The sequence below is a fragment of the Anabrus simplex genome, chromosome 2 (assembly GCF_040414725.1).
Source record: "Anabrus simplex isolate iqAnaSimp1 chromosome 2, ASM4041472v1, whole genome shotgun sequence".
Lineage (NCBI taxonomy): Eukaryota > Metazoa > Arthropoda > Insecta > Orthoptera > Tettigoniidae > Anabrus > Anabrus simplex.
This window is the reverse complement of record NC_090266.1, coordinates 985551492-985579421: the sequence shown is the minus strand read 5'-3', so window position 1 is coordinate 985579421 and position 27930 is coordinate 985551492. Positions and strand designations below refer to the sequence as shown.

Here is a 27930-nt window from a genome sequence, read left to right as displayed (position 1 = left end):
ATAACAAAGGGAAGTATACCAAATTTCATCAAAATCGGCGGTGGGATAGCGGAGTAACTGAAAGTAAAATATTGTCAAATTTAAAACCACACTGCCCGGTCTACGGATATCTGCGTGTATTCCCAGCTGCTACGGTGTGCGGGTCAGCTGTGGAGATATCTATTCAAGGCTGGCTGTCGACAGTGGGATGCAAACCGACTATCTCCCGGATGCAAGATCACAACTGCGCAGCCAACTCGCCCGGTGCATAAACTGTAACATTATAGTAACAGAATTTATTCCGTAAAAAATGTGCTTTAATTCATTTACAAAACTCTGTATTTATTTTGTAAAAACTGTGCTTTAATTTATTTTTGTACAACTGTGCCTTAGCGTCAGAAAAGGTTCAAGATCTTGTGAACTATAATCAGAGTTGCCAACCTTTGAAGTGGGTTATCAGTAATCCCATTTTTAACTAGACCCCCCCCCCACCACCACCACAAAACGTGTACAAGTCAAATCCAACTGCCCTTTCCTACAGCAATCTATTCTAAAGTATATCATATTACATGCTGAAATTTGTTCATTACCTGTCAGTTCTTCAATAAAAAAATCATTGTAGTTTGTTTCGCACCCAGGAGTTGCATTTCAGTGTAGGTTTTCTTAAACATACTTCCCCCTGACATGATATTTTTGTCTTCAGAACCATAAGTGATTCCAGTGTAGATGTACTTAATGTAGGCCTGAATTCGGTCTGATTTTTCCTAACAATACTGAAAACTCTTTCTGTGGAAGAGTTCCTGCTAGGTACACTTAGTATTGCAAATACAACATTACTTAAGGTTTTATACTTAAATTTGTCCACTTTCATTTTTAAGCTCTGCAATGTTGCCCCAATTCACATCCATGTTAGGTCCATGTACAATATATTCAGGGAAAGTATCACACTGGTAAATTGCAAATTCCTCTTCAAGTTTGTCATGTTCACTTTCCTTGACCAAAGTTGGGAACCTTCGAACAAAATATTCAAGAGATAAACCGGAAACCTTCATTCTGAGAGAGATGTCTACAACTTCAGCATGATGAAATTCATCATCAAGGGGAAATTTCCTGATAATGTAACTGGAAGCTGCCATATAAAACTCTTTTACAGGATGATAAAACATCTTTCCATCACAGTCATTATTTTTCAAGCATGCCTTGGCTTTTGCTCCAATTACCAAGTCCTCATGGGCTTTCTGGTATCTCTTCCTCTTGAATTCAACACTCAAAAGGGAGGTAGATTCTGACTGAATAGAACATGTCAGTTAAAAGACCAGTAAGTTTCCTCCTAAGAAGATGTATGGCTGGAGCATCTTGTTGCAGAAATAAATTCACCGAGTTAACCCTTTTAGGACCAGGCACATTCAAGGTGGGCGCAGCTAAGAAGACCAGCTGTTAGCATGTGGTATGGCGAAAAAGACCAAGGCGTTCGAGGCATATTTTTCACATCTCCTTTCAGAAACTTATAACTTAGTCTGTAATAAAGGTTCCTTCACGATTCTATTATCATAATCTTGAGCAAACAACCCTTTTTATTATGAGATGTAAACAGAGGCAGTTTGAACAAAAATAATATTTTAAAATAAACAATATTTTATATATATATACTAAAAATGATTTCTAAATGCTGAAATGAAATATCTGTAGCTTACAAACTAAGAAAAATTTATCTATGGCAGATGTATTATTTACGTTCCATACTTCAATTTCCCTATTATAAATTTTATTGGAGTTCAGATCGGCATTAATTAACAAAATATTTGTATTGTCAACTTTATCTGAAGTCTAAGAACAACCAGCACAGCAGTAAGCACACATTGTTTTCCTACATTTTACAGATGCAAAGCCAGAACCTCTGAATAACACCAATACAATCCTAGAATATAACACACTGAAAATGACACAGTAATGTTTTAAAATGTTTCCAGTTGTTTTCCACCCTTACAAAAACTCATTTACAAATATGATTCGCAATGCACACACCAAGGCATCATTCTTTACATTTGGTACTCACAGTTCTTCAGGTGGTCCTATAAGGGCTAAAGATTATTATTATTATTATTATTATTATTATTATTAATAATAATCTTATGACTGAGGCAGCAAGTAACCTAGTGTACTCTTCTCAGTTTTATCGTTTGTTTATTTACGGTATCTCCTTTCCAAGTAGATAATTATTTTGATTTTTGTTTTTAGTTTCAAGTGATACAGCCATCTCCTTTGTAAATAATAAGTATTTCTCGTAAACGTATGATAAGTTGCGAACTGTAGGCAGAACTCGACAAGAACTCTGACGACTTGTTAGATTTATCAGATTTCTGGAAAGGAAATATCGTAATATTGAAATATCGTCAGCTGGTCCTATAAGGGTTAAAGGGGGATGACCGTTGCTCACGTCCGCAGGATTGTACCTATTGATTGCCCTGCACGTGTCCCCCGGGTGGTGCTAAGCGAGCAACAGTGACATACGGTGATTGAATTGAACAACATTATGTATCAAACATAAGGGTTAAAGACAGGAAGTGTACTCTGAAGAAAGTAGCAAAACAGTTTTGTGTGTGGGTCTCGTATGAAAGATTTTACAATTTCAAACTCCTTGTGCTCTCATTTTTATGGTAGGGCTCACTATAAAACATGAGTGTCAAAGCTTCCCACTGCTCAAGAAATCTATCAATAGACTGAAGAAGCGAAAGCCAACAGGTACCGACATATTTCAAAATTTTGTGACCCTCTGTGCCACAAACAGCCTGATATACTTTCAAAGTGTTTTGCCTTTTAGAACTCTTATCAAGATAGTAATATAACTGAACCAATAGTTCTCTACATTGACTGGTAATTGGGCTGCTGCTTTTTGTGCACAGATGTGTATGAGATAACATGAACAATCCGGGACATTAACAAAAGAATGCCTGTCCTTCACAAATTTGGCAAGAAAAAGGAAAGCAATTTTCCCATGGAATGGCTAAAGAAGACAATTTACTGTTAATATCAGAAAATTCCCTCACCTGTATTGTCGATACTCTCTAACAATAACAATAGAAGAGACAACTATAGGATAAAGTTTTAACTGCATTTGAATCCGTACTAGAAAAAAAAAGGCGTTATTTGCATAAGTTCACTTATTTCCTTTTTTGCCTGAAATGCCGTGTATTGAACTAAAGCAGAGGTTTTAGTTCTTGCACAACCATATTTCTGAGATATTTTAGAGTTGGGGAACATTGATCTAAAAAAATTTCCAGCGTTGCCTGAAACTGATGACGGAATATTATGCTCCAAAAGAAATGTGAACAGCAATTCGGCATTTGTCAGCGCAATTTCATTACTTTTTACAAAGAACGATGAAACAGACTGGTTTCATAATTTCGATTCACCGTATATGTGATGTTTCTTGGATTCTACGCGTCTTCTGCAATCACCTCATCCACCGTGAGCCACAGAGAAATCGCACACACTGCAGAACACGTGGTTTTCACTAACACGTGAAGTAAGTAGGCATGGCCATTCCTTTGTGTAACAGTCTTGATATTTCTGTAACGCTGCAGTCTTCTTAGAAGAAATGACCTATAAAAATGACTGACAATTGTTCCGCTTCATTTTACAAAACCAATCACTTCTTTTCGAATCAATGACTAGGATAATTAGAATTGAAACGTACTAAATATACCACTCGTTCTACTCACACAACAGAGAAAGAGCCAAATGCACGCACTGGAGAACAGCAGAGCCTACTTCACAGCCGACTTGATGCATCATTCTAGCTAAGAGAGCAGCATATATCTATGTAGCTGGCCGTGATTTCACAACGTGCGGGGTAAACAAAAGGAAGTGACGACCAAATATCTCTAGTTGCCACCTTACAAACATTGAAACGAGAAGGGATGACCAGGAATGCTCCAAGGGATTGAACATTTCTTACTTCTTTCCTTTTTTTTATAGAAATTAATTTGTATCGTGACAATGTTGCTTTTCCATAATCATTTTTCATGGACTGTAATGCCGTAATCGTGAAGTGAAATCCGTAATCATCACAAACAATCCGTAATAGTTGGCACCTCTGTATGATACTCTATTAATTTGAGTTATGTCGACAAGTGTATCGAACGATCGTTTCATTTTTTGGATTTTGTTAATTTTCTTTTTCATTACAAACTGTGATGCTCTATTAATTTGAGTTACGTCGACAAGTGCATCTAACGACTAACATATTATTTACGTTGAATTTTGTTGATCCCTTTCTTTCATGGTGAACTGTGGAACTTGTAGATTCTACGAACTGTGTTGTGTAATAATATTCGGAGCAGTGCGGTAGAGAAGTGTCGTATCAGATCTCGTTGACATACTGTGCGATGCCTATATTCTTCTTTACTCCCTTCATGGGATCTCAGTGGAATTGAATTCTAAATTAATTATTCCACATTGCACGCAAACGATCATCAGGCGTCAGACTCTCAAGTTCGATCCCGATCCTCACCAGTACTTCAAGATCCGTCAATCGCCATGGGATAATGTAGTGCCATGGTGATGAGAGGAGATCCATGGTGAGAGGGAAGGAGTCCCAACGATGCGGTACATCGCCGACGCCGAGGGACAGTCTTTCTTCCAACCAATGCTTGGACTTTCTAAAATCCATTCTTCACATCTGTAAAATGTGATATTTTTTTGTCAAACTTGAATAAACAAGGAGTTTAACTTAAAAAGAACTTGCACAAATACCCTTCTCTCTGTAGTTCCTAGCATGGACTGCTCTTCGCTGAAGTTAAAGTACGGGCGTTCCGGTTACAGTGTATATATATTTTTGCTTTTTATTCATGTCTTGCCTTTACTTTGATTTTGAGTGATGATGGTCTCTGGTAGGACCAAAACTAGTTTCAACAAATACATGTAACTTATTTATGGTTATAACAAACAGCAATGAATAGGTGGAAACCTTTAGCTTTTGTTTTACACTATATTGGTCTTCAATACAGATTAATATGAAATTTATTACCTATGATATCCCACAAAGCATGGTACTTTTTTTTTGTCTGTTAACTTTTGCCCCCCTCCCCACTTCTAATTTCCAATAGCCGCTACTGGGCAGAGCTATCGGTACTTACATCAACGAATCTAACAAATCTTTCCTGAATAATACCACCATGTGTAACATAATGAAGCACAGACGACAGCTGTGATGTTTAAGCCCGTGGCCTCATCTTCTATCACAGTTACAAATGGTGCTTTTTTGATCTCTGAGGCGGAATCAATTAAGTCGTTTTGGATATCATGGGAAATACTAAGAAAAGCAGCAAATGTTTCCAAATGGTTTTGTACTTTTCCCTCATAAGTGGCTCTATAATGGAGCAATTCAACAAAATTTCAATTGAGTCATGGTTTACAGTATGGCCTTCAAAATTTCTCTGCCAGGACAGAAACAGCATCTATTAGACAACTGATTATTTCCATGCATACTTTTACTTTTCATTATGCTTGTCCTGATGAATTTTGAAGGCAAGACTGGGATTCCTCTACACTAGTGCCACCGAACTTCAGTACAGCTATTTTGGAATTAATGTGGTCTACAAACTGTTTATGTCATTTCTTTTGTACATAATAGCTGTCAACATCACAAACTCCCTTTGTTATCCAAACTTTCCTGTATGTTGAAAATAAAACGTAAAGCCAGCAACATGACTTCCTACAGCCACACAACCATGTATCATTTGTGTACCAGGAATCATCAAAACGACACACTTTGCCTCTTCTTTCTGTTATAAGAGCTGATATACTAGGAGCGGGTCTCGTACGGTCTATGATTTTTTTCTTAGCAGAGAAAGTTTGGCTAGAGAACAAATGTTTTTTAAGTCTTCAATATCACAGCCGCATTCGTCCTCCATCATAAGTGAATCTCCCTTTAACAACAAAGCCGTTGCAGGTACAAGACACATTCATAACAATCGCCAATGAACACTGCAAGCGATTACTGTTAAGGTAGCCTCTCGCCTGGGGCAAACACGCAAGCCTATTAGCCAACATGTTCAGCTCCGGGCTATGTTCCCAAGTGTATTGAACGCGCAAGCGTGCCCCGACTACATTCAAGCTCCTCATGTCTGCCTTGGAGAAACGGCAAACAGAGTGCACAATTGGCATATATTCATCGTTCGACAGATGCATAGCTTTTGTCACTTAAAGTGTTATACATACAGAAGAGAATTAGGCTTTTTGTTTGTTATAACATAGTATAACGGTATTAAATAAACAATTTATATCCCGTAATATATTGCTGTCAAATTCGTTGATCTTTCGTTTTAGATGGTGTTAGCCCGGCTAATACACCAAACATAGGCCCGTCGTGCCCGATCTGCAGCATGATCAACCAAGAGACACAAAAGTAACTGTTAAGTATTACAATTGTAAAAATATTTATATGTACTTCCTTTACAGTTATGCATTTATTCTTATCAGAGGGCATTACTAGCCACTATAACCAAGCAGGTTAAAAAGAAAGGCAGGAGGGGAAATAACAGCAAGCTGAAAAGAAAATTAATTTACAGGTAGATATTTATTAAGGCTTTATATTTGATTCTTTGTTACAAAAATATGATAGTTTATAATATAACTGTGCAAACTACTGCTAAGGTGATGAAAAAAATGAAATACTAGAAACACTTTTTCTAGAAACTGTGAATCAAATGAGAAATGTTGACATAGAAATTACATTTAAAAGATTTGGTATAATGATGCCTACAATAATGTTAAAATATCATCAATTACATAGTAGAGTCTGTCAAAATAATGTAACAAATAACCTATAAAAATGGCCCATCAAGCCAGAAAAATCAGTACTAAGTTCTTTTTCCATCTATAAGACTTCTGCAAGACAAAGAAGAAAAACAGTCACAACTTGCTTCTTTACCTTGTACTGTCATAAAATTATGGGGTCTATTTGCCATGAGAGCAGCATTATTGCACCATAAATCCTTGTGAAATACTTTAACCAGGATTATTTATATCCATCTACCATACAAACGTATAGCCTGTTCTATATTTTGAGAAACGCTCTTATAGAGTGTTTGTAAATTACTGTTGTCATTTTCTAGAGAACTAAGCGATAAACTACACAAAAACATTTCTACATTATTAAAATGAAAAAAAAATCAGAGAGCTTGTCAAAGTAAATTGAATTAAAGTAAAATTGTACCAAAAATATAAATTTATTTCAATACCATTTGATGTAATGTGTATTAAACAGGACAGTGGAAGCAATCTGGAAGCAGATAAATGTAAAATAGTCTAGTAGGAAAGCTGCTTCAGAGTAAAAGTTGGAAATATGTAATGCAGTTCAAATATATGACCTATTTTCAAGTTTTTAAGAGGAAAATAAAAATTGAAATGAGGAAAGAAGTATAATTGAGGGTATAATGCAATTGGAGGGCTATATCAAAATTATGTAGATTCACAGAAGATGGTCTTCAACAGTGCTGCAGATACTCATAGCTTTAGTGTAAGAAAGGTCTTGTTCATTCATTGAATATTTTAAAATTTATATCATCACACCAGCACCATACAAACTAACATCACTACAAATATTTCAACCTCATATAATATCACTGAAAGAAATTCAGACCAATGCATTGCTATACCACACATACAAAGAAACATAAATTAAGATGAATCAGCATTCACAAATTTAATCTGATAACTCTGATATTCCAATTTTCTGTTTCTCAATTGAAAGAATTTTGTCCAATGTTATCATTCATACACATCATTACCCTTGTTTAAAATTGCAGAAAATCTTCCAATTGTAGCAATTGATTTGAAGCCTACATTGTCCAATATCTGAAAATAATCCTCTAAACCAAAGAGAGAGTAGCAATTCTAGAATTAAGTTTCATTCCTTTGTAATATACTGCTTTGTCACTGTAATACTGTAGGGCTCGGCTTTCATTTTCAATCTCAGCTCTACCCCATTCCTTTGCTGTTTTAATTGTTGATTTATTTCAGGAGTTAAGGACATGTACAATAACTGTAAAATAACCTGTGGTATTCAGGTGCCTCATCTAAGTTCAGGATACGTACTCTAGCAAGTACATAATATTCCAGTATTTTCCTGGAATGGCTGGGGAAAAGCTGGAAACAAAACTGCACCCAGGAGAGTTGTCAAAATCTGGACCCGACCACTGAACTTTGGCATCCGAAAGCTATTGCAGAGTGTGTTAGCACACTTGGTTGCAAAAGTACCCTCCCACATTCTATTTCCCCCAATTGAAAATAGGTTATATGAAATATTTGTTCAAGAAATCAATGTCTTTCTAGTGTACAAATTACTTTCTGATGCTGAGAATGAAGAAATTTCACTTAAAAAAAAAAAAAAAAAAAAAAAAAAATTCAAATAACTGTTATTGGTTTTAAGCAAGAATTAATTTCTTGCCACTGAAGTTTCTTACTTTCTTAGCTCATTCAAACTGCATTTTTATTACACAAGAGCAAGAATATGGCTGCATGGAAAATTCACAAAACACAGTCCTTCTCATATTAAGTTCCAGAGACAATCTTTGTACACATTTTGATTTACAAAGTAAGGGTACTGATTTTCTGATTGTTCATTCTGATGAATTGCAATGAAGTAGTTCATTCTGCAACTAATCCACTTAGTCACTCCCCTTCTGCACACAAATGTTCTTTCATATCTTGTCACCCAGTTAGGCATTCGCATGTATGGACAGAAGACATGGGGATGTATGTGAGGAGATAAGAGTGAGATGAATTGATTACGCTGCTGTGTATGAATATGAAAAGCTAAAATAATACCATGTACAAAATAGGCAATCCAGCCAGTCACAAAATATTTTCCAAGAAATGAAAAACTATGCTTCTGATACATTAAATGTGAATGTTAAAATTGACTTAATAAAATTTATAATTAGATAAAACCAATATCATGCAGTCTTGGATCGTATGATTGTAACTTATCATGCAGAAGAGGTACATTTATAACTGTCGGGAGATACAATGTATCAATAGACAGGTTCATAACAGTACATTAATACATCCCTTTTAAGTTTACAAATTTCATTTAAACCATTGACCAGGTGAACTGCAGAGGAGAGATAAGAAGTAAACAGCAATTATACAGTAAAAAGGTGTATCAAAAGAATACACCAATCTTAAGCAATATAATATCAAAAATGAGTGGAAAAAACTTGGGGGTTTTCTCTTCAAAGAAGTTGTGAACATTTTTCTTAATTAAAACAACTGATAAATTGATCATTAAAGTTCAGGGGTATTAATACTGAAGTCATCAGTCCAAATATTCAGACTAAGGAACCTGTTCTCAAGTGAAGAGGGAACCTAAATTGCTAGACAATGTCCCAAGCTTATTCAGCCATACTCTGACCAGAAGTCACAAAAACTGAAGTTTTCATAATAGAAAGAATACTTATAGACTCATGGACATTGGAGTTTATAGGTACTTCTCTATAATTTTAAAATTTGCTTAAAGGCACGGTTCCCATTCCTGTGCCAGCATATTCATTTTATAAATAAATCATTGTCAAGAATGTACATATAAAGACTATTTTAAAATTCTTTTAGCTTTAAAACCTGTGAATATATTAAAAAGAAACCAAGAAATTATAAGAGAATTGTGCTCTTTGTGCCAAGTTCAGTAGGAAAAAATCACATTAGTGCTTGAAACAGTAAAGGTTAAAACATTCTAAGCAACTAATTAATTAATGGAGAGAGATTTTTATAAATATGACAATTAAAAGGCTCCATACTTCTGCATTAATGTCTTAGAAGATATTGTCAGATATCAGTAAATGTGAATAAATGATGTCCGTTATAGTCTGAAATGGAAGTACCACACTGACTGAACTTGCAACTTCCCACAGATTGAAATGATTTCCTTTAGGTGACAATATAATAGAAAACTGAAAATAATTGCCTCTTACTAAACATCACTATGAACAAATATTACAGGAAGTAAGCAACTTAACATGAAACTGTAATACAATCCATTTAATCACAATAGATCACATTCAGTTGAACACCCAAGGATGATCTGATGTGTGTAGTAAATTCACTTGATGAATCACAAAAAGGCACATAGACATATCTGCTTATTATGAAAAACTGATGATAAAAATGCCTTAATTCCCAATCTGGTACAACTATGATCTCTTACAATAATACCTTCCACAAGGATTCATGTCATGGCAACCACAATAATAAATAATATATAATGTACACCCCCCCCCACACGCACGCACACGCACACACACACAGCAGTACCGTAGTAAAAACACAGAATTAACAAGCAGCTTTTACTGCTTTAAGAAGGGTTTTTTCTTTTATACATTTATTTTTTCCAAGGAGGCAGTCAAGTGAACAAACAGTTTGTTTATTGAGCAGTGGACTAATATTTCTAGACTTTAATTAAATTATTCACAAAAAATATTCTGGTAAACAGAACTGATATACTAGAGAAAGTGGCCCACATTTGCAATGGTTATTGCCAAACTTTTCTGAATTCTTATCAGAATGCGACTAGAGCACAAGACTGATTGAATTTTTGCTACCATAATGAAGATGATCTGAACTTCCTACGGCACTGCTGATAAATGTAATTTCTAAATCAATCCACATTATGGTATAAGTAATTCAGATCAAGATAAGTAATGCCAATCCAGGAGTTGCAAATCAATCACTAATACTGAGTGAATATAAAGAAGTTTGACTGGATTAGCAACTCTTGATAGACACTAAGCCTCTAAAATAAACAAAGAACAGTTACCACACAAACTGCATACCGACTGAAGAAAGATGTGCAATATCTACACCCAGTTTTTGGGTTCCTTGACATTCATACAGAATTTACAACCTAATTTCACCCCATAAATAAAAGTATTTTAATGAAAAATAACATGGATTTAGAAAATTTAACGTACAACACATAACATAACATAAAAGCAAATACTTTATATTTAGCTACACAATGATTAAAGAAAATAAAAAAATAAAGGACACCACTTTGGTCATGCTCAAAGTGAGAAGATTGAATTGAGATAACTGTAAGCTGCTCCTAAAAATAAGTACAATTTTATACTGCAATACTCTCACAATAAAACATTAATATTACATAATCTACTATTAAAAACTTCATGCACAATTGAATTTAATTAGCTTCAAAACTAATTCATACGAGACTGGTAAACACATTGTAATATTAAAAATAATCCAGAAAAGCATCTGTGATATTTAAGAGGGATTAAGGAAAAAACCTCCATTTTGAATATATACTACAAAGAAATACATTCAAAACGATTCACTGAAATGTGACAGTAGAAAATATTTGGATAGATGGATCTGGTCCCTTTCCCTTGTTAACGAAGATGCTGAATTCTCTGCAAATATTCTTGTTAACTTTATATTCATGTTGGCTTGAAGAATTTATGTTACCCTAATAATTTGTAGAATATTTATCAGTGACACTTTCATGATGCAAGGAGTTTTCTCAACTTTGTTAGGTTCAAGAAAAAGGGGTCTCAGAGCATCAATCTTTTCACTGTATTAATTTATGTCTAAATTCTACAAGTGCTGATCCACAAACTGGATTTCAAGTTATACATAACAACCAGGAATAAAAAAGGAAACTCGTCAATTGAAAATACTTTAACTAAGAACAATTACAGAATAAGTAATTTACAGATATGAATCCTAAAGAATGACAGAAAACAATAAGATGATACAAAAGCAATTTAAAAAAATAAGTTGCAAATGAACAGGGAAGATTCTGCACAAGAAATTATCTACATTTTAGTTCCTATCATATTTGCTCTTTTGTTTTTAATTCCATGCAAGATAACAGCATAGATTGAGTACTTAATACTTTGTCACTGTTATGTTCGTTGTCAGTGAGGATGTTTACTTCACTGTATAGGCTTCTCCAATTTATTCCATGTTATTTATATTTTGTTATAAAGAAAAAAACAAGTCCTTAACTAGCTCATAAAGAACAAAGTGACTGTATCATTCTTGATGAAGGAACCACACCAGTAAAGGCCACATAAAGAAACACAATTCATCACATACATCATGAACAATATCCAATTATTTATAGATCCAACATGTAAGTAAATAATACATTTTCTTTCATATGCCCAGAAGAATGTTAAACAATTCTATACACAACATTTAGAAAAGCTCCCACTGGTACTTCTAATTCACAGAAAATCCATGAATGAACATGTCCCACATCTGAAAAATTCATTCTAAGAAATATGGCACATTCTATGTCTGTATAAACTCAGATTTTCAAATATATGATACTGGTATGCATATGTGGCAGACATCAAATACATCTCAGAAATAAACACAGAGGATGATAAAGGGGGCTATAATTTTCTGGTAAATAGTAATAGGGTGTGCAGGTTTGCCAACAGGAAACAAATTACATTTGCACATGATTTGCGAGAACAAGAATTGCACATCATCTCAGACATCATAATGTCTACAACATACAAATATTTGTCTCATGACCAGTGATGAACTTACAACTAACATCAGTAGTTTCTATAAATAACCACAGCGAAGGATTCAACAAGAAATGGGCAAAGGCACAGCAGTCACAGATGGGAAATAAACTAATATTCTACTCTGAGAATATCTGACACTTGTGCAATATCTTCTGCTGAGTCCTTGCACTGGTAAATTTGCAATTTCCTTACCCTAACCTCCTCCAGGATGTTATCTCTATGCTGCCTTGAAGGTTTGATGCATGTAATGAAATGAGGGGCAAAAAAAAAAAACCATAACTTATGATTCTATGGCTTCAAATGAAATATTACTTATCTACAGTTATACAGAAATGTTTTTTACAAGGGTAATTCACACAAAATTATGAAAGAGGTTCAGTATATAGGAACAGATCATCTTTGATACCAGTGTAAATATCTGAAAAGTAGCATGCTGTATTATCCATTATAGCTGAAATCACATACCGCAAACATTTATTATACACATTCCAAAGAAAAAAGAGAATTAAGTAGTCATATGACAATGGATTTAAATAATTTCAAGTACTTTTGCAAGCAAACAATCGCTTGTTATTAGTAAAAAGTATTAATTTCAAAATGATCAATTAACAAAAATACCAAAAATATAATTCAGATTGACAAAATACAAAAATCAATAATCTCTCAACCTTTTTATATTATCCTTCACATTGTCAGAAAGGCAAATGCAGCAGGAACTGTAAAATCAATCTGTGCTACTGAATGGAGTAATGTGTTCTCATATTACACAACAGAGAAACTATCAAAATTTTTGAAACTCAATATAATGCTCAATTTAAAAAAAAAAATTTTTTGAAAAGTCATTTACACACTCATGTACTATATGCATGCTAACAAGAGCAATTTCTAGTAATTCATATGAATTTCCATCCATAAAGCAAGTTTCCTCTAATGTCATGTAGACTGAAAATTTCATTTGTAGCCATGATCATCTTTTAGAATAGGATTTATAAATGATAACTGCCCCACAATATTCAATTCACAAAGCAAACGTTACCAAAGGAATAACTTTATATGCACACACAAATGAGCAATAGTAACCTTTTAAATGTAATTTCTACATTATTTGTAAAATTGTAGATTCTGAAGAAAACAAAATATCAACATAGAATATTTTAATAGAAAAGTCAATGTGCACTATTCACAAAACAAAAAATTAAAATAAAAAAAATACAATAAAACTAAAAGTCTAAAGTCTAAAACGTTTAAGATCAAAAATACTTTTGGTATAGAGAAGTATCATCTTCTCACTGCATTTTATACAGTTTTATCTACCCACCCATAAAAGGAAATTCATGAAGGATGGATAGAATGGAAAGCTAGCCCACAAAGAGCATGCTGTAGGACAAAAATTTTAACAAATAAAAATATTCATGTATCTTTAAAAATTTGCTACAGACAATATCTGAATGTATTGAATGTATTGTTAAAAATTAACATGTGAATAAAATAATTTTTATTACTGTTTTCACAGTAAACCTATCAAAATATCAATACCACTATGAAGTCCACAGAACATCTCTTGTACATCCAACACAACATACATTAATTGCACAGTATGGAGAACCATGCACGGTTATGTTCTAGTAGAACATGGTAAAATACATCCACTTTCAACACAAGTTCAAGGGAATTTCCAGCTCTGCTAAACCACAGAGCGGGCGGGGTATAAAAAAAATTTAAAAAAAAGCACAGACAATAATTTTCAATACGAAAGTCACTTCCTGGTTTCCTGTGGCACGGAGTTTTTGTTTTCAAAACTGTTAAACTATGATTACAATTTCACTAAGAGGATATTCCTTGAAGTTCAACCAACCATGTTACAGTAATAATCAACCATCCACTTCAGCACAAATTAATATATATCATTTATTTAAAAGGAAATGTGCTTTTAAGTTCTCACGTTCCACTGAACACTTCTATTTCTGTTTGTAGTATAAAATTTAGTCCACGTTATTAGCCAAACCCAATAATAATAATAATAATAATAATAATAATAATAATAATAATAATAATAATAATAATAATAATAATAATAATAATGGGCTGGTAAACACTGTTCCCTTTTATGTTTAAAAAAGACAAAAGTTGGTGCACGCACAATGCTAACATGATCAGTTAGGACTGTCTGTGAGGTATTTTCTTTTTTAAATTATTCACTAACTGATTTTCCACGTTTTGAAGGTAACTTCCTCCCCTTAGCCTTAATTGTGACGACTCTACGTTCACGTTCCTTAGTTCTTGTCAAGGGTGAACTCTTTGGAGTATCTTTCAGGCCAGCTGTAACAATTACATCAATATAAATGACAAAACCATTGTCCTAAAAGAGCTGCACACATGTCAATGAATATGGCAGATCCTTACTTACTTCTGGATTTTGTAGAGCGTGTCGGAATGGGGTTTTCAGAAGTTACCGACACTGTTACAGATTTCCTTGTAGATTTAGGAAGTGTTGTCTTGGCTTTCTTTTCTGAAGCCAATTTGGTTTTCTTTTCAGGAGGAGGTTTAACTACAGAACTTCTAGACAAAGACTCACTTCTTCGTTTAATCGTTAAACCACGGTCTCGGCCTCGGTCTCGTTCAGAGTTTCGCTCAGTTTTTGTAGGATCTTTTTCTTTTGTCTTCACTTTTTCTTTTGCAGGGGATTTAGATTTGTCAACTTTCTTGTTTGTCTTAGCCTTAGGTTTCTTCTTTGTGTCATTTTCTGAGTCTGCAGAAACTTCCTCAGGGTTTTCACCAGATTCATCAGCAGATTCAGAGCTAGTCAAAGAACTTTTCTTCACAGGCTTTTTTGGTTGACCTCTCTTCTTCAACTGGGCTTCATCTTTGTAGAGCGACAGATCCACTAAACAATAAATGACACATAAAAAAAATTAAAGATATTCAACATATTTTTTAAGGCATAAAAAGAACACAAAATACAAAGAGTCAAGCTTACATCCATCGGGATGCTCCTCGGTAACAGGTGGAGTCTCCGTCACTCCTTTCTCCACATCAAGAGCTCTATTCAGAATGCTTAAAGTTCGGTCTCTTTCTTCTGTTGGTAGTTGGTACTTATTCTTGTCAATCTTCTTCAGGTCGAGGTTTGTCAAAATGCAATCAAAATCTGTATAAAGAGAAAAAATTGCAGCTAAATTAACATAATACAAAAGAGCAATTGCCAGTTATCTTATCAAATCAGTGCACTGGAAAAACAGTTTAAATAAAATTGAAAACAACAGAAATATTGGCAAGAAAAATGTATTCAACCAGCAAAAGGATATCAAAAGAGGAAATTATCAACTAACTGATATAGGTAGCTGCCTGTCAAGCAGTCACACGTACAGTGACCATTCATACATAGACGCCTGGCAAATTGTCTACTATATGGTAGCTTTCTGCAACTAGTTCAAGCCTTCTGTCCATAGATGGCACAACATGCTGTATACTGTTTGAAAGCTGAGAACTTGCTCTCTCTCTCTCTCTCTCTCTCTCTCTCTCCCTTGGTGTTGGAATGAATATCACAGATTGCATCATGTAGCAGGAATTTGCTCATTCTCGAAGTAGGGATGTTCCCTGCTTGGTAGTCAGCAGAAATAGCTGGTCCTAGTAAATGGATTACGTAGTAAATTATGTATTACGAAGAATGAAATCGAACGTATATTTCTAGTGGCTTAACGTTGCATTAACACATTGAAGGTTTTCAGCGACAGAAGGAAGAGAAAGGGCTAGCGTAGCATTAATGATGGTAAAGCCCCAGCATTTTCCAGGTGTGAAAATGGAAACTACAGAAAACCATCCTAAGTGTTGACGACGGTGGAATTCAAACCCACCATCTCCCGAATGCAAGTTCACAGATGCACGGCCCTAACCACACAGCCAACTCACTCAGTCAATTGTATATTACAGAATAATGAGAGTGTATCGGTGAATAATTAGTTTCAGAAAGGGATAGCAGCATGACAAAAAGGTTGGATGAGAGTGAGGGAGAGTCTGAATGTGACAGCGATGATGAGCCCAGCCTGCCTCTCAAAAGATACAGAAAGAACGAAAAGAAAGAAAGACTGGGAAGGGAGTAAAATAGGTGATAAACAATCCAAATACCGTTTTACAGGAAATTCTGGGATAAATCCCTTCAGGAACAAGAATGCCCCTCCAGATCCCTCCCCTCTGGACATTTTTCAACATACAGTTCATGACCGTTTATCAGATGAGATAGCAACCAAAACAAACCACTCAGCTGATCAGTTTATTGCAAAAAATGCAAATTCACCCTATGTGAGCCAATTGTTTCTCAAAACAGCAGACAAAAGCAAAGAATATTTTGCTTTACACATCCACATGGGTCAGGTAAGAAAACCCACCTTATAGCCCTACTGGTCCAACCAGAAGTCTATGCACATTCCCATTCTCTTCTAAGTCATGCCTCTCAGAAGATTTATAATACTTGCTAAATTTCTTTCTTCAGGGTGCACTTCATCACATCAAACATAGGTATGATTAAAATTCAGTACAATGCAGATTACATGTATGAAACTTAGTAGTGTAAAACTTTATCTTACACATGAAAATAAAATAAAAATCCATACATGCATGCTTAGAACGCTGAAATTAGTACGAAAAAAAATTAAAAAAAATAATAAAAATAAAAAAAATTCAAAAGTCACACCTGAGAAACAGTGCTTTTACAATGCACCAAGTTACATATTTTACAGTCACATAGATTGTACACAATTACTTCAATACAAAGCAAATAATACAAAACAAAATCAAAACAATGGTACATGACAATGAATGTTATCCTGTATACCTAGTTTCGTGTAGAAATATACACAAAACCAACAACAACAACAACACCCAGATGGTTCATGGTGTGGGTTACTGTAGTCATGTCATAGTTTGTGAACCATGGGCAATGGCTGAACGGTCCTGAGTTTCAGGATAACAGTGGCTATGGAATGGGAGTGGGCATCCCGGACATAATCTGAGTCATGGCCCTCCTTTTGCTCAGGCAGCTAGGACTATACAATTTACCGATGGTCCTAAATCTGGTAGAAGAGAGATTCTCACTGGGACTTTGTATAAGTATGGTAGCATCCTGTTTCACAAAATTTTCACCAAGCACGCTTAGAACATTTTAAGGAAGCCTCAGATCTATGGGAGTAACAGAATCCCACTTACATCTGACAGGCAGGGGATTATTTGGAAACAATTTGGTGAAAGAAAATAGAATTCGATGGGAAACTATCAATATTAATGGGGCTTATGGAAGAAAGGAAATTGAACTGGCTGAGTGAGAAAGGAGGTGGATGTGTTAGGAATTAATGATATTCGGCTAAGGGAAGATAACGAGGAAGAGAAAAGAGATTTTAAAATGTTCTTGACGGGTGTTAAAAAGGGAAGTGCAGAGTGCAGGGTAGAATTATTTATCAAGAATACTATTGAATGCAGCATACTTTCTGTTAGGCAGTAAATGAGCAAATGATTTGGGTAGATCTGCCAGTTGAAGGAATTGGGACAGAAATTGTCTCATTATATTCACAATGTCAGCATGCAGATGAGGAGGAAGTTGACAAGTTTTATGAAGCACTAAGTAACATTGTAGTCAAGGTCAACAGCAAGAATAAGATAATGCTAATGGGAAATTTCAATATGAGAGTTGAATATAGAACTGAAGGATATGAGCATGTGATGGGTAAATGTGGGGAAGATATTGAAGCTAACAGGAATGGAAACATTTACCGGACTTCTGTGCTAGTATGGGATTAGAGCTTACAAATATATTCTTCAAGCATAAGGCTGTTCACCAGTACCTTATCCATAATAGACTATATCTTAACCGACTTTGAATTCAGGAAATTTGTTAGGAACGTGCAAGTTTTCTGTGGATTTTTCGATGATATGGACTACTACCTGATTCGTAGTGAGCTAATGAGGGACCATCAATAGATGTTACACCGTTCGAAAGAGCACAATGAAATATGTAAAATTTTCGAATATTACATCCTAACGTGCATGTATCTATCAGTTACAGGGCGGTAAAGATATGGGGGTCGTCAGTGTCCAATTGGAGTGAAGTTATTTTGAATTGCTCGCGCAATGTAAGGAGAAACGGGCAAGAGAACGAGAGAGGGAGACAGCACTCTGAGTGCAGTGAGGCATTGAGAGTTGTGTAGAGTCGTTCCGAAGTAAGCTTCTACCTATAAATATGAACCCTTTTAACATAGTGAGTGCGTTTTATAATCACTTTAAAGAAATGAATTTCCAGATCTCCGTTTTAACCAAAGAAGATGAGACAATGTTTCAGTAATTAGTAGATATATTAGTGTCCGATATAGAAATAATAAATACACACACTTTAGATATTAATAAGTGCGAACCAGTAACTGAAACAGTGCCCGACGAATACGAATTTCCATCAGGAGAGTCTACTTCATCTTCATCAAAATAGGAATCAACATCAGAAGGTCCAAAAAGCCCGAAAAACAGAGTAGAATGGTCATCAGTGCAAAGAAGTGGAAACCAATGCAAACATTCCCTCACTTATCACGGAACTCTATGAAAAACATATATAGTTGATTGAAGCACGAGATGCAGTTGTACGGTTTTAAGGAAGATATTGCAAACAAGGCCCCACAGCTGGCTGCACAGAAGCGTGTGACTGGGCAAGACATGTCCATGCGCGTACCACCATGTTGTGGGCGCTCCTCAGTTTGACGAGGAGATTGTATGGAATTCAAGCATTAACTTACATTTCGTACACATGAAAACACCCGCCCTAGTAAATAAATGACAGCCTACATCGACTGCCGTATACACATGGAATAAATATGCACAATATCAAGACTGTGGTAATATTAAAAGATACTTATCTATAAAAACTGAACACATTTTGCATTGCATTGAACAATCTACACAAATCCTTTGGATAGCCTATAGGTGGTGCACAAAAAAATGAGAACAAAAAGAACCTTTAGCAGACTTAATAAGAAGACTGAAAAATACACTACTAACCAAAATATATAGGCCTATATAAATAAACACATATTTGAAATTCAGCCCCCGAAAATAGAAAAAAACCCAGTATATAGGCCTAGCGCTTCCTCAAAAATGATCATGTCGCTCACGTTAATACAAGGGTTATATTTGTAACTGATATGTTTGAACGTTCGTAACAGATGCATGTAATTGAAACTAATGCTCTACACTTTAGCTTTATTGAAAATACGAAGACATGTTCAAATGACATCAGTCTACAACATAATTATGATTACATATCGTGAGATAAAAATTGCTTGTCTCTCAGCAGACTTGAGAACACATTCAATAAATATTTGCAAACTCCTGTACCGATAACAATAATCTTCAATATCAACAAAAAGGAAAACCCTGTGAAATAAAAATCTTTCTACGAAAGGTACATAGCTTATCATTCCTCTCTAAAAGTCATTACAGCAAATTTTACTCAGTACTCTGAACAGATTGTTGAAAAAAAGCACGACTGCAGAAATCTTTCTAAAAAAAATCAGATACATTTTAAAATAATTTTCTGAATATGAAATGCCAGCTCTGCGGTGTCGGTGCAGCGTGCCTTCCTCTTACTTGGAGGCCCCGGGTTCAATCCCCGGCCAGGTCAGGGATTTTTACCCGCATCTGAGGACTGGTTCGAAGTCCACTCAGCCTAAGTGATTACAATTGAGGAGCTACCTGATGGTGAGATGGCGGCCCTGGTAAAGAAAGCCAAGAATAGCGGCCGAGAGGATTTGTCTTGCTGACCACACAACACCTAACAATCGGCAGGCCTTCAGGCTGAGCAGCGGTCGCTTTATAGGCCATGGCCTTTCGGGCCTCTTGTGCCATGGGGTTTGGTTTGGATATGAAATAACGTAACTGAAAGAGTAGAAGTTTTGGATTTGGATTTAGGTAAATACTGCGCGACATTTGTTACACTGGTGCTAATCTGTCTCTATTGTGTATTTCTTAAAATGAAACGAATGTCTAGGGTTAGTTTGAGTTTCTCTGAGTGATTAAGGCTTAAGCAAGAATGTTGTAATTTAAGATGTAAAACCCTCCTCATAATTTATAATCTTCTTGAATATTACTGCTTTTACAAACGCAAACTGAATTAACATTATCTAAGCACAAATAAAAACTGAAAGTGTTCTAATTTTTCTCTAATATGAGCACCATGATTTACACCTGAAAGAAAGTAAATAAAGTTGAAAGTAATGCACTTGGAAAAGATTAATATCATGGTTAGACTGTTATTTTGATTAGTGTTTTCGAATGCAGACTTGGATTGACAAGATTATAATGAGCTTTATTTAAACTTTATACTGCCAGATTTTTCTGGAAGAGCATATTAACAATTGTATTATTTTATTATAAAGCAAGTGTGAAAAAATGGATAACTGAAGACATACGATAGCAATAAAATATTTTGCAGATTAATGATAATAATTTGAAGCCATAACTTACCCTAATATCAAAAGAGTTTTATCAAGCTTTATCCATCATATCTTACTGATTCTAGGCCCAGGTTTATCAAATTTGTATTACCGGCACACAGTCTGTAAGGAACATATGCATTCTTTTTCAGAAACGCTGTTTAGTTCTAAACAACTATCCCCAATGAATTGGAAAAATGCAAAGAAGAAAAAGAAGACTAAATATTCAAAATTTTATGTCCATACGTTCTGTGAATCAACCACCCTGTAACCTGTTTTGTTCTCGAGTATGGTAATTGACAGTCCTTTGACAACAGTGCAATTTCTACTCACATGTGAAAAGAAATACCAGATCCCTTCTGACAGCGATCTGTACAAATAACGGCTGCACACGAATTCACCCTCGTGAATATCTTTCCATTCCAAACATACGACCTAACTTACTTCCGTTTAATATTGCCGATCAATTTAACTACGGTAATGTATAAGCATCCACATACCTTGAAACTATTTGACTATATACTATCACTCCATCACATATAATAGTACAACAGATCCACTAACAGTCATGATTCAAATCGAAAACATGCAAAGGGACTGTAAACATTACCACGTGCTAACCATGCATTCGAAGCTGAAACGCCCACAACATGGCGATGCGCGAAAGTGTTCAATATTCCTCATTGCATCGGCACACTCTGCGAGTCTATTAAAGTCTTTGATTACAAAAGCAGATTCTATCGGCAAACCATCTTCTAGTTTAACAGTCACAGATAAATATAAGCCGTTGTACAAGTTGGTAATTACAAAATTTATGGAAGCTCGTGCAAACTGCTTGATAGCGCACGAAAAAAAAAAAGGGGCGCGTTAAGAAGCCAAATCACTTGATTTAGCTTTGTCAGCAAGTGCAACATGGGTATGGAATTTCAAGCAGCATTTTCACACAGGATCACGAAAAGTTACGCAGTTTGCCACACGAAAATAAGAAGAAGAATAAACTACTAACAATATACTGCATTCCTGAAGAGACGAGACAATGTTCCTTATAGAACAGTATGGTGCTGACAATGTGTACAATACAGATCAATCTGGCATCAATAAAGAATCGCATTTCGGGAGAACACTTTACCATGGTGGTAAGAAGATAATGTGTGATGTTACACAATCATTCACAATCATGCTAATTGTATCATTCATTGGGCATCTCCTTCCCTGTATGTTTATCGTATTGCAGGAAACAAAGCCACCAAGTCAAGCTGTCCAGTAGGGTATGTTTAAAGCCCCTAATTTAATTGTGGAGGGGTCGAAATCTGGAAAAATTACAAAAAGAACTTTCCCGTATATTTTTGGAGTTGATATTTTTACTTCACACTGGTCCATCGAACTGTTTACTGTTGGAATCCTGGGCACCTCACAAAGATAATAATTTAATACATGAAGTACTTTCATTAAGTAACTATGAACCTGAAAAGTTTAAAGTGCAAATCAAACAATGGACCAACATATCTGTGATTTTGTTGCATTAAATAATATTGATATGAACTTGTAACAGCGTAACAATATTATCAAATGCACGTCATTGATCTGCAATCAAGAATGTTCACCGTGTTTCCATTTGTCACATAGATATGGGTGGAGATTAGCGGGCCTAATTAGCACGAATGAAACTTTTGAAAATAGCACAGCCTACTGTATTAGGAAAGGAACTGGTACTTGCAAATTCTTCTGGAGGACAATAATAATTGTGATCAGCTTTCTTTACTCAAATGTGGCAGGTGCAATAAGCTATTGTGTTTCGAACATTTCTTCCTTAATTTCCATTATCATTCACAGTAAACTGAATATGTTGAAGGGGATTAAACAAGACAATCACATTATTGGCGACTATGTGTAATTGTTTAATCATTTATACAGTGTTTAAATGTTTACCTGGAATATTTTTATCTCTCATGCGATTACAACACAACGAACGGCAGGTTAGTAATTAATTGTGTCTTTAAAACATGTATAAATAATTCCAAGTTTTGTGACTACTGCATTATGATTTAAATGAAATGAACAGAACAGGCGTACAATGTTCACATGCTTGATTGCACTTACAGTGCTGTCTCCCTCTCTCTTCTCCTTACATCGTGCCAACAGTTCAAAATAACTTCACTCCGACTGGACACTGACGACCCTCATCCACACATCTTTACCGTCCTGTAATTCGTAGATACATGCACGATAGGATGTAATATTCGAGGGTTTTACATATTTCTGTGTGCTCTTTCAGATGATGTATAAATTGGTTTCAAGTTTTCTTAACAATGACTGATGGTCCCCTCCTGGTCTCGAAAGCCCAGAATAACGGCCGAGAGGATGAGTCGTGCTGACCACACGGCCCCTTGTAATCTGCAGGCCTTCAGGCTGAGCAGCGGTCGCTGGGCAGGCCAAGGCCCTTTCAAGGGCGTTAAGTGCCATGAGGGGGGGGGGGGGGGGCGGAGGGGTTAGGTCCCCTCGTAGTATCCCTAAGCCTAGGACAGAAAATGTGAAATCTGCCTGCAGACAAATAAGGGTAGAAAATCTCTAGGATAATGAAATTAGAAGTACATGGATATGATTAGTGAAAAGTCTGAAACAATGGAACGTAAGCAGGTTCAGGATATAGAAAGAGAAAGGGTGAATACAGGAATGCTGTATTAGAAACTGCATGGGAATGCCTGCAACAATTGTATGTAAAGATGGGAAAAAGCGAACATTTTGGTGGAATGATGAAGTGAGAGCAGCTAGTGAACGTAAAAGGAAGGTGTATAACAAATGGCTCCAAACGAGGAATGATGTAGACAGGGAATTGTACGTAAATGAAAGATTTTGTTGTTGGAATATTTGAAGCCATCTCTTTTCAGTTTGAACTTACTTAGTTTGCAACTGTTACTCTTCGGAGTAAATGCTGGAGTAGAGACAAAGGAGGACATCATTACGATCAGTACCAGATTTCAAGTTTCTAAGTATTTAAACAGAATCTGGGGATGTTCTTTGAAGAATGAAACATGTCATTCTATTTTAATTTTGTTTCTTTTTCAGGTGTAATACTGTTACCATATGATTTCTCTTACAGGTAGTTTATAGAAAGTTATTTACTCAAAGTTGGTTTTAGCCCACTGAAGAGCCTAGCAGTTGAAGATTAAAGAAACAGAGCAAAACCAATAGTTGTTGAATCCAAGAACAAGTCATGGGAAGATTTTAGTAACAACCTGGCAAGGCTAGGTCAAGTACAAAGGAAACCTTTCTAGAAAGGAGGGGAGGTGAAGAAAAAGGAAATGAATAGTATTTTGTGTAAATCAGGGGAACTCATAATAGATTTCAGGGAATCACTGGACAGATCGAAGGAATATTTTGAAAATCTTCTGAACACAAAAAGAAATCTTTCTGGCAACATCACAAACAACCAAGGTCATGTCAGAAGGGGGAGGGGCAATGTCATTTAAATTACCCCTGGGGAAGTTATATTATTTTTTTTATTTTTACAATTTGCTTTACGTCGCACCAACACGGATAGGTCTTATTGCGACGATGGGACAGGAAAAGCCTAGGTTTGAGAAGGGGAAGTGGCCGTCGCCTTAAGGTACAGCGGAAAACCATCTTCAAAGCTGCCGACAGTGGGGTTCGAATCCACTATCTCCTGGATGCAAGCTCACAGCTGCATGCTGCTTGAGGAAGTGGAAAGGATGGTAAATAAGCTTCATTGTCATAAAACAGCATGAATAGATGACATCAGACCTTAAATGGTGAAATATAGTGGTAAGGCAGGGATGAAATGGCTTCTTAGAGTAATAAGATTAGCATGGAATGATAGTAAGGCACCTTCTGATTGGGCTATTGAGGTATTTCATTGATCAGTATATCAGGCAAGGTGTTCACTGGGATCTTAGAAGGGAGGGTGCGAGCAGTGGTTGAGAGTAAGTTGGACGAAAACTAGTGTGGTTTCGACCACAGAGAGGGGCTGTCAAGATCAGATTTTCAGTATGCACCAGGTAACTGAAAAATGCTATGAGAGGTATAGACAGTGAAGTTTATGTTTTGTAGATCTAGAGAAGGGATATGACAGTGTACCAAGGGAAAATATGTCTGCCATACTGGGGGATTATGGGATTAAGGGTAGATTATTAAAAACAATCAAGTGCATTTACGTTGACAATCGGGCTGCACTGAGAATTGATGGTAGAATGAGTTCTTCATTCAAGATATTTACATGGGTTTTAGACATGGCTGTAATCTTAAACCTTTGTTGTTTGTAGTTTGCATGGATCATCTACTGAAAAATATTAAATGGTGGGGGGGATTCAGTTATGTGGAAATGTAGTAAGCTGTTTGGCCTACTCCGATGACTTGGTCTTGGTCTTAATAGAAGATTGTGCCAAAAGCCTGGAGTCTAATATCCTGGAACATGAACAGAGGTTCAATGAGTATATGAAAAATAGCCTTTCCAGGACTAAACGGATGTCAGTAGATGAGAAATCTAAGAGAATTGTATGTCAGGTATTTAGAATGTGCGTTCTCCCCAGGATGGCAGTACAGTAACCGAGTTCGAATCAAGGTGCAGCAAAGCTAATGCAGTGAGTTCACAGCTGCAATAAACAGTATTTTGTAAGAAGGAAATCAGCTCCCAGAAAAAAAAAAAAAAACACCCACACCCCCCCCCCCTCCCCAGGATGACTTGACTCAAGAAATGGAAAAAATCCAAAGAAAAGCAGTTCGATTTGTTCAGGGTGATTTCAAACAAAAGAGCAGCATTACAAAAATGTTGCAAAGTTTGGGCTGGGAAGAACTGGGAGAAAAATGACGAGCTGCTTGACTAAGTGGTATGCTTCGAGTTGTCAGCGGAGTGATGGCATGGAATGACATCAGTAGATGAATAAGTTTGAGTGGTATCTTTAAAAGTATAATATGAAGGTAAAGTTAGAATTCAAGAGGACAAATTGGGGAAAATATTCATTTATAGGAAGGGGAGTTAGGGATTGGAATAACTTACCAAGGGACATGTTCAATAAATTTCCAATCACATTGAAATCATTGAAGAAAAGGCTAGGAAAACAACAGATAGGGAATCTGCCACCTGAGCGACTGCCCTACATGCAGATCAGTATTGATTGATTTGAAACTATTTTTACACCGGTCTGTTTTCAGACCAACCTTGGTTCATGGGTGTGAAGTAACAGACATGAAAGTTGCGAGAATAACGGCTGGTACAAACCGGTGGGAACAATGGCAGGAGGGGGCTCAGAATGAGGAGATAAAGTTAAAAATCAACTCAATGGATGAAGCTGTACACACAAACCAGGTTTGGTGGTGGGGTCATATGCAGCAAATTGAGGATAGGTTACCTAGAAGAATAATGGGCTCTAAGGGAAGTTGAGGGAGACAAAGATGATCATAGACACTATTTCTAATGATTTGAAGATAAATGGTACAGAACTAAATGAGGCCCCACAATTAGTTACAATAGAGGATTGTGGCAGTGGTTAGTAAATTCACAGAGGCTTGCAGAATGAACGCTGAAAGTCTATAATGAAAATGTAAGTATTTATTTATTTTTACAATTTGTTTTACTATGCACTGTTACACATAGGTCTTATGGCAAGGATGGGATAAGAAAGGGCTAGGGGTAAGAAGGAAGCGACCATGGCTTTGATGAAGGTATTTTATTTTAAACGATTTGCTTCATGTCGCACCGGCACAGATAGGCCTTATGGCGATGATGTGACAGGAAAAGCCTAGGTGTAGGAGTAGGAATGAAGCGGCCGCGGCCTTAATTACGGTACAGCCCCATCATTTGCCTGGTGTGACAATGGGAAACCACGTAAAACCATCTTCAGGGCTGTTGACAGTGGGGTTCGAACCCACTATCTCCCAGATGCAAGCTCACAGCTGCGCGCCCCTAACCGCATGGTCAATGATTAAGGTATAGCCCCAGCATTTGCCTGATGTGAATATGGGATACATGGAAAACCCACTATCTCCGAAATGCAAGCTGACAGCTACGTGACCAAGCCGTGCAGCCATTCGCTCGGTAGTCCTCAGTAACAGTAAATCATTAACAGTAGTCTAAAAATGAAAATAATATGAATTACTGATAAGGTGTTACGTGGGCCAGATTCATGAAACTGCCTTCAACAAATAGTTACTTCACTGGGTACGCATTAATAAAAGGCCCGTTAACTGTGATGTTGTTGGTTCAGAAGTCCGGAATATTAAAGGAGGTTTAGAAACAAGCAGTATTTAAAAAACAAACCACACCCACTAAGATGTACTATTAGACAACAATAAATAATCCTACTCCGTAACGGGTGTACAGCTTAGGGCAGGGGACCTTTTTAGATGGGTGCTGGACCCATCAGTGGAGTAAACGACACTGAAATCCAGCATATGGCGTTTGTTCTGCAGGTCAGAGGTGGCATAAGATGAACTCTAGGGCTTAAAATTTCTTTCGTACCTCCAAGGAGTGGGCTACGTCCAAGGCTAGTATAGTACAGGTTGTCTTGGTCTGCGCTCATGCGCATCGCTCACCCCTTTTAATGATGCATGCACAAGACCTGCTGACAGCCTTATGTCTGACTGATGACTTGGGCGTTAATACTGATAGTTGTGCTTTGTGATTGAAGTCAGTCTGTAGTCGCCCCAAGTTTCAATAAGACATGCTTCTTTTATTATGCATTTTAGAAGTGTCATATACTGTAGGGACAAGTAAGTCTTCAGTAGCTGTTAAGTGGATTATACATAAGCTTAGCCGAGCATTACAAATAGTTTATCCAGAACTTATCTGCTCCCGCAAGAGTGAAAGATGTCTTATCAGGAATTTTAAATTACGCGACTGACGTTTCTAAGTTTTAGATTATGTTTGTAATATTATCCGATAGATGTCAGAAGCAAATACATAGGGTCCTTAG

General features: G+C 36.2%; 1 protein-coding gene across 3 annotated transcripts in view; it reads right to left on the bottom strand.

Annotated features, from left to right (window-relative positions):
* Positions 1-6546: 6546 nt before the first annotated feature.
* The window catches only part of LOC136864607 (neurofilament heavy polypeptide), a 382096-nt gene continuing 360712 nt past the window's right edge, over positions 6547-27930 (bottom strand). For 2 of the 3 annotated variants that reach the window (XM_067141842.2, XM_067141841.2), the window contains exons 6-8: positions 15514-15681; positions 14944-15420; positions 6547-14855 (exon numbers count right to left, since the gene is read on the bottom strand). In XM_067141842.2, coding sequence (XP_066997943.2) covers positions 14728-14855; positions 14944-15420; positions 15514-15681 — 773 coding nt within the window. In that variant the 3' untranslated portion in view covers positions 6547-14727. Of the gene's footprint in view, positions 15421-15513; positions 15682-27930 lie in introns of all 3 variants that reach the window. The other variant, XM_068226359.1, reaches the window with a different exon arrangement.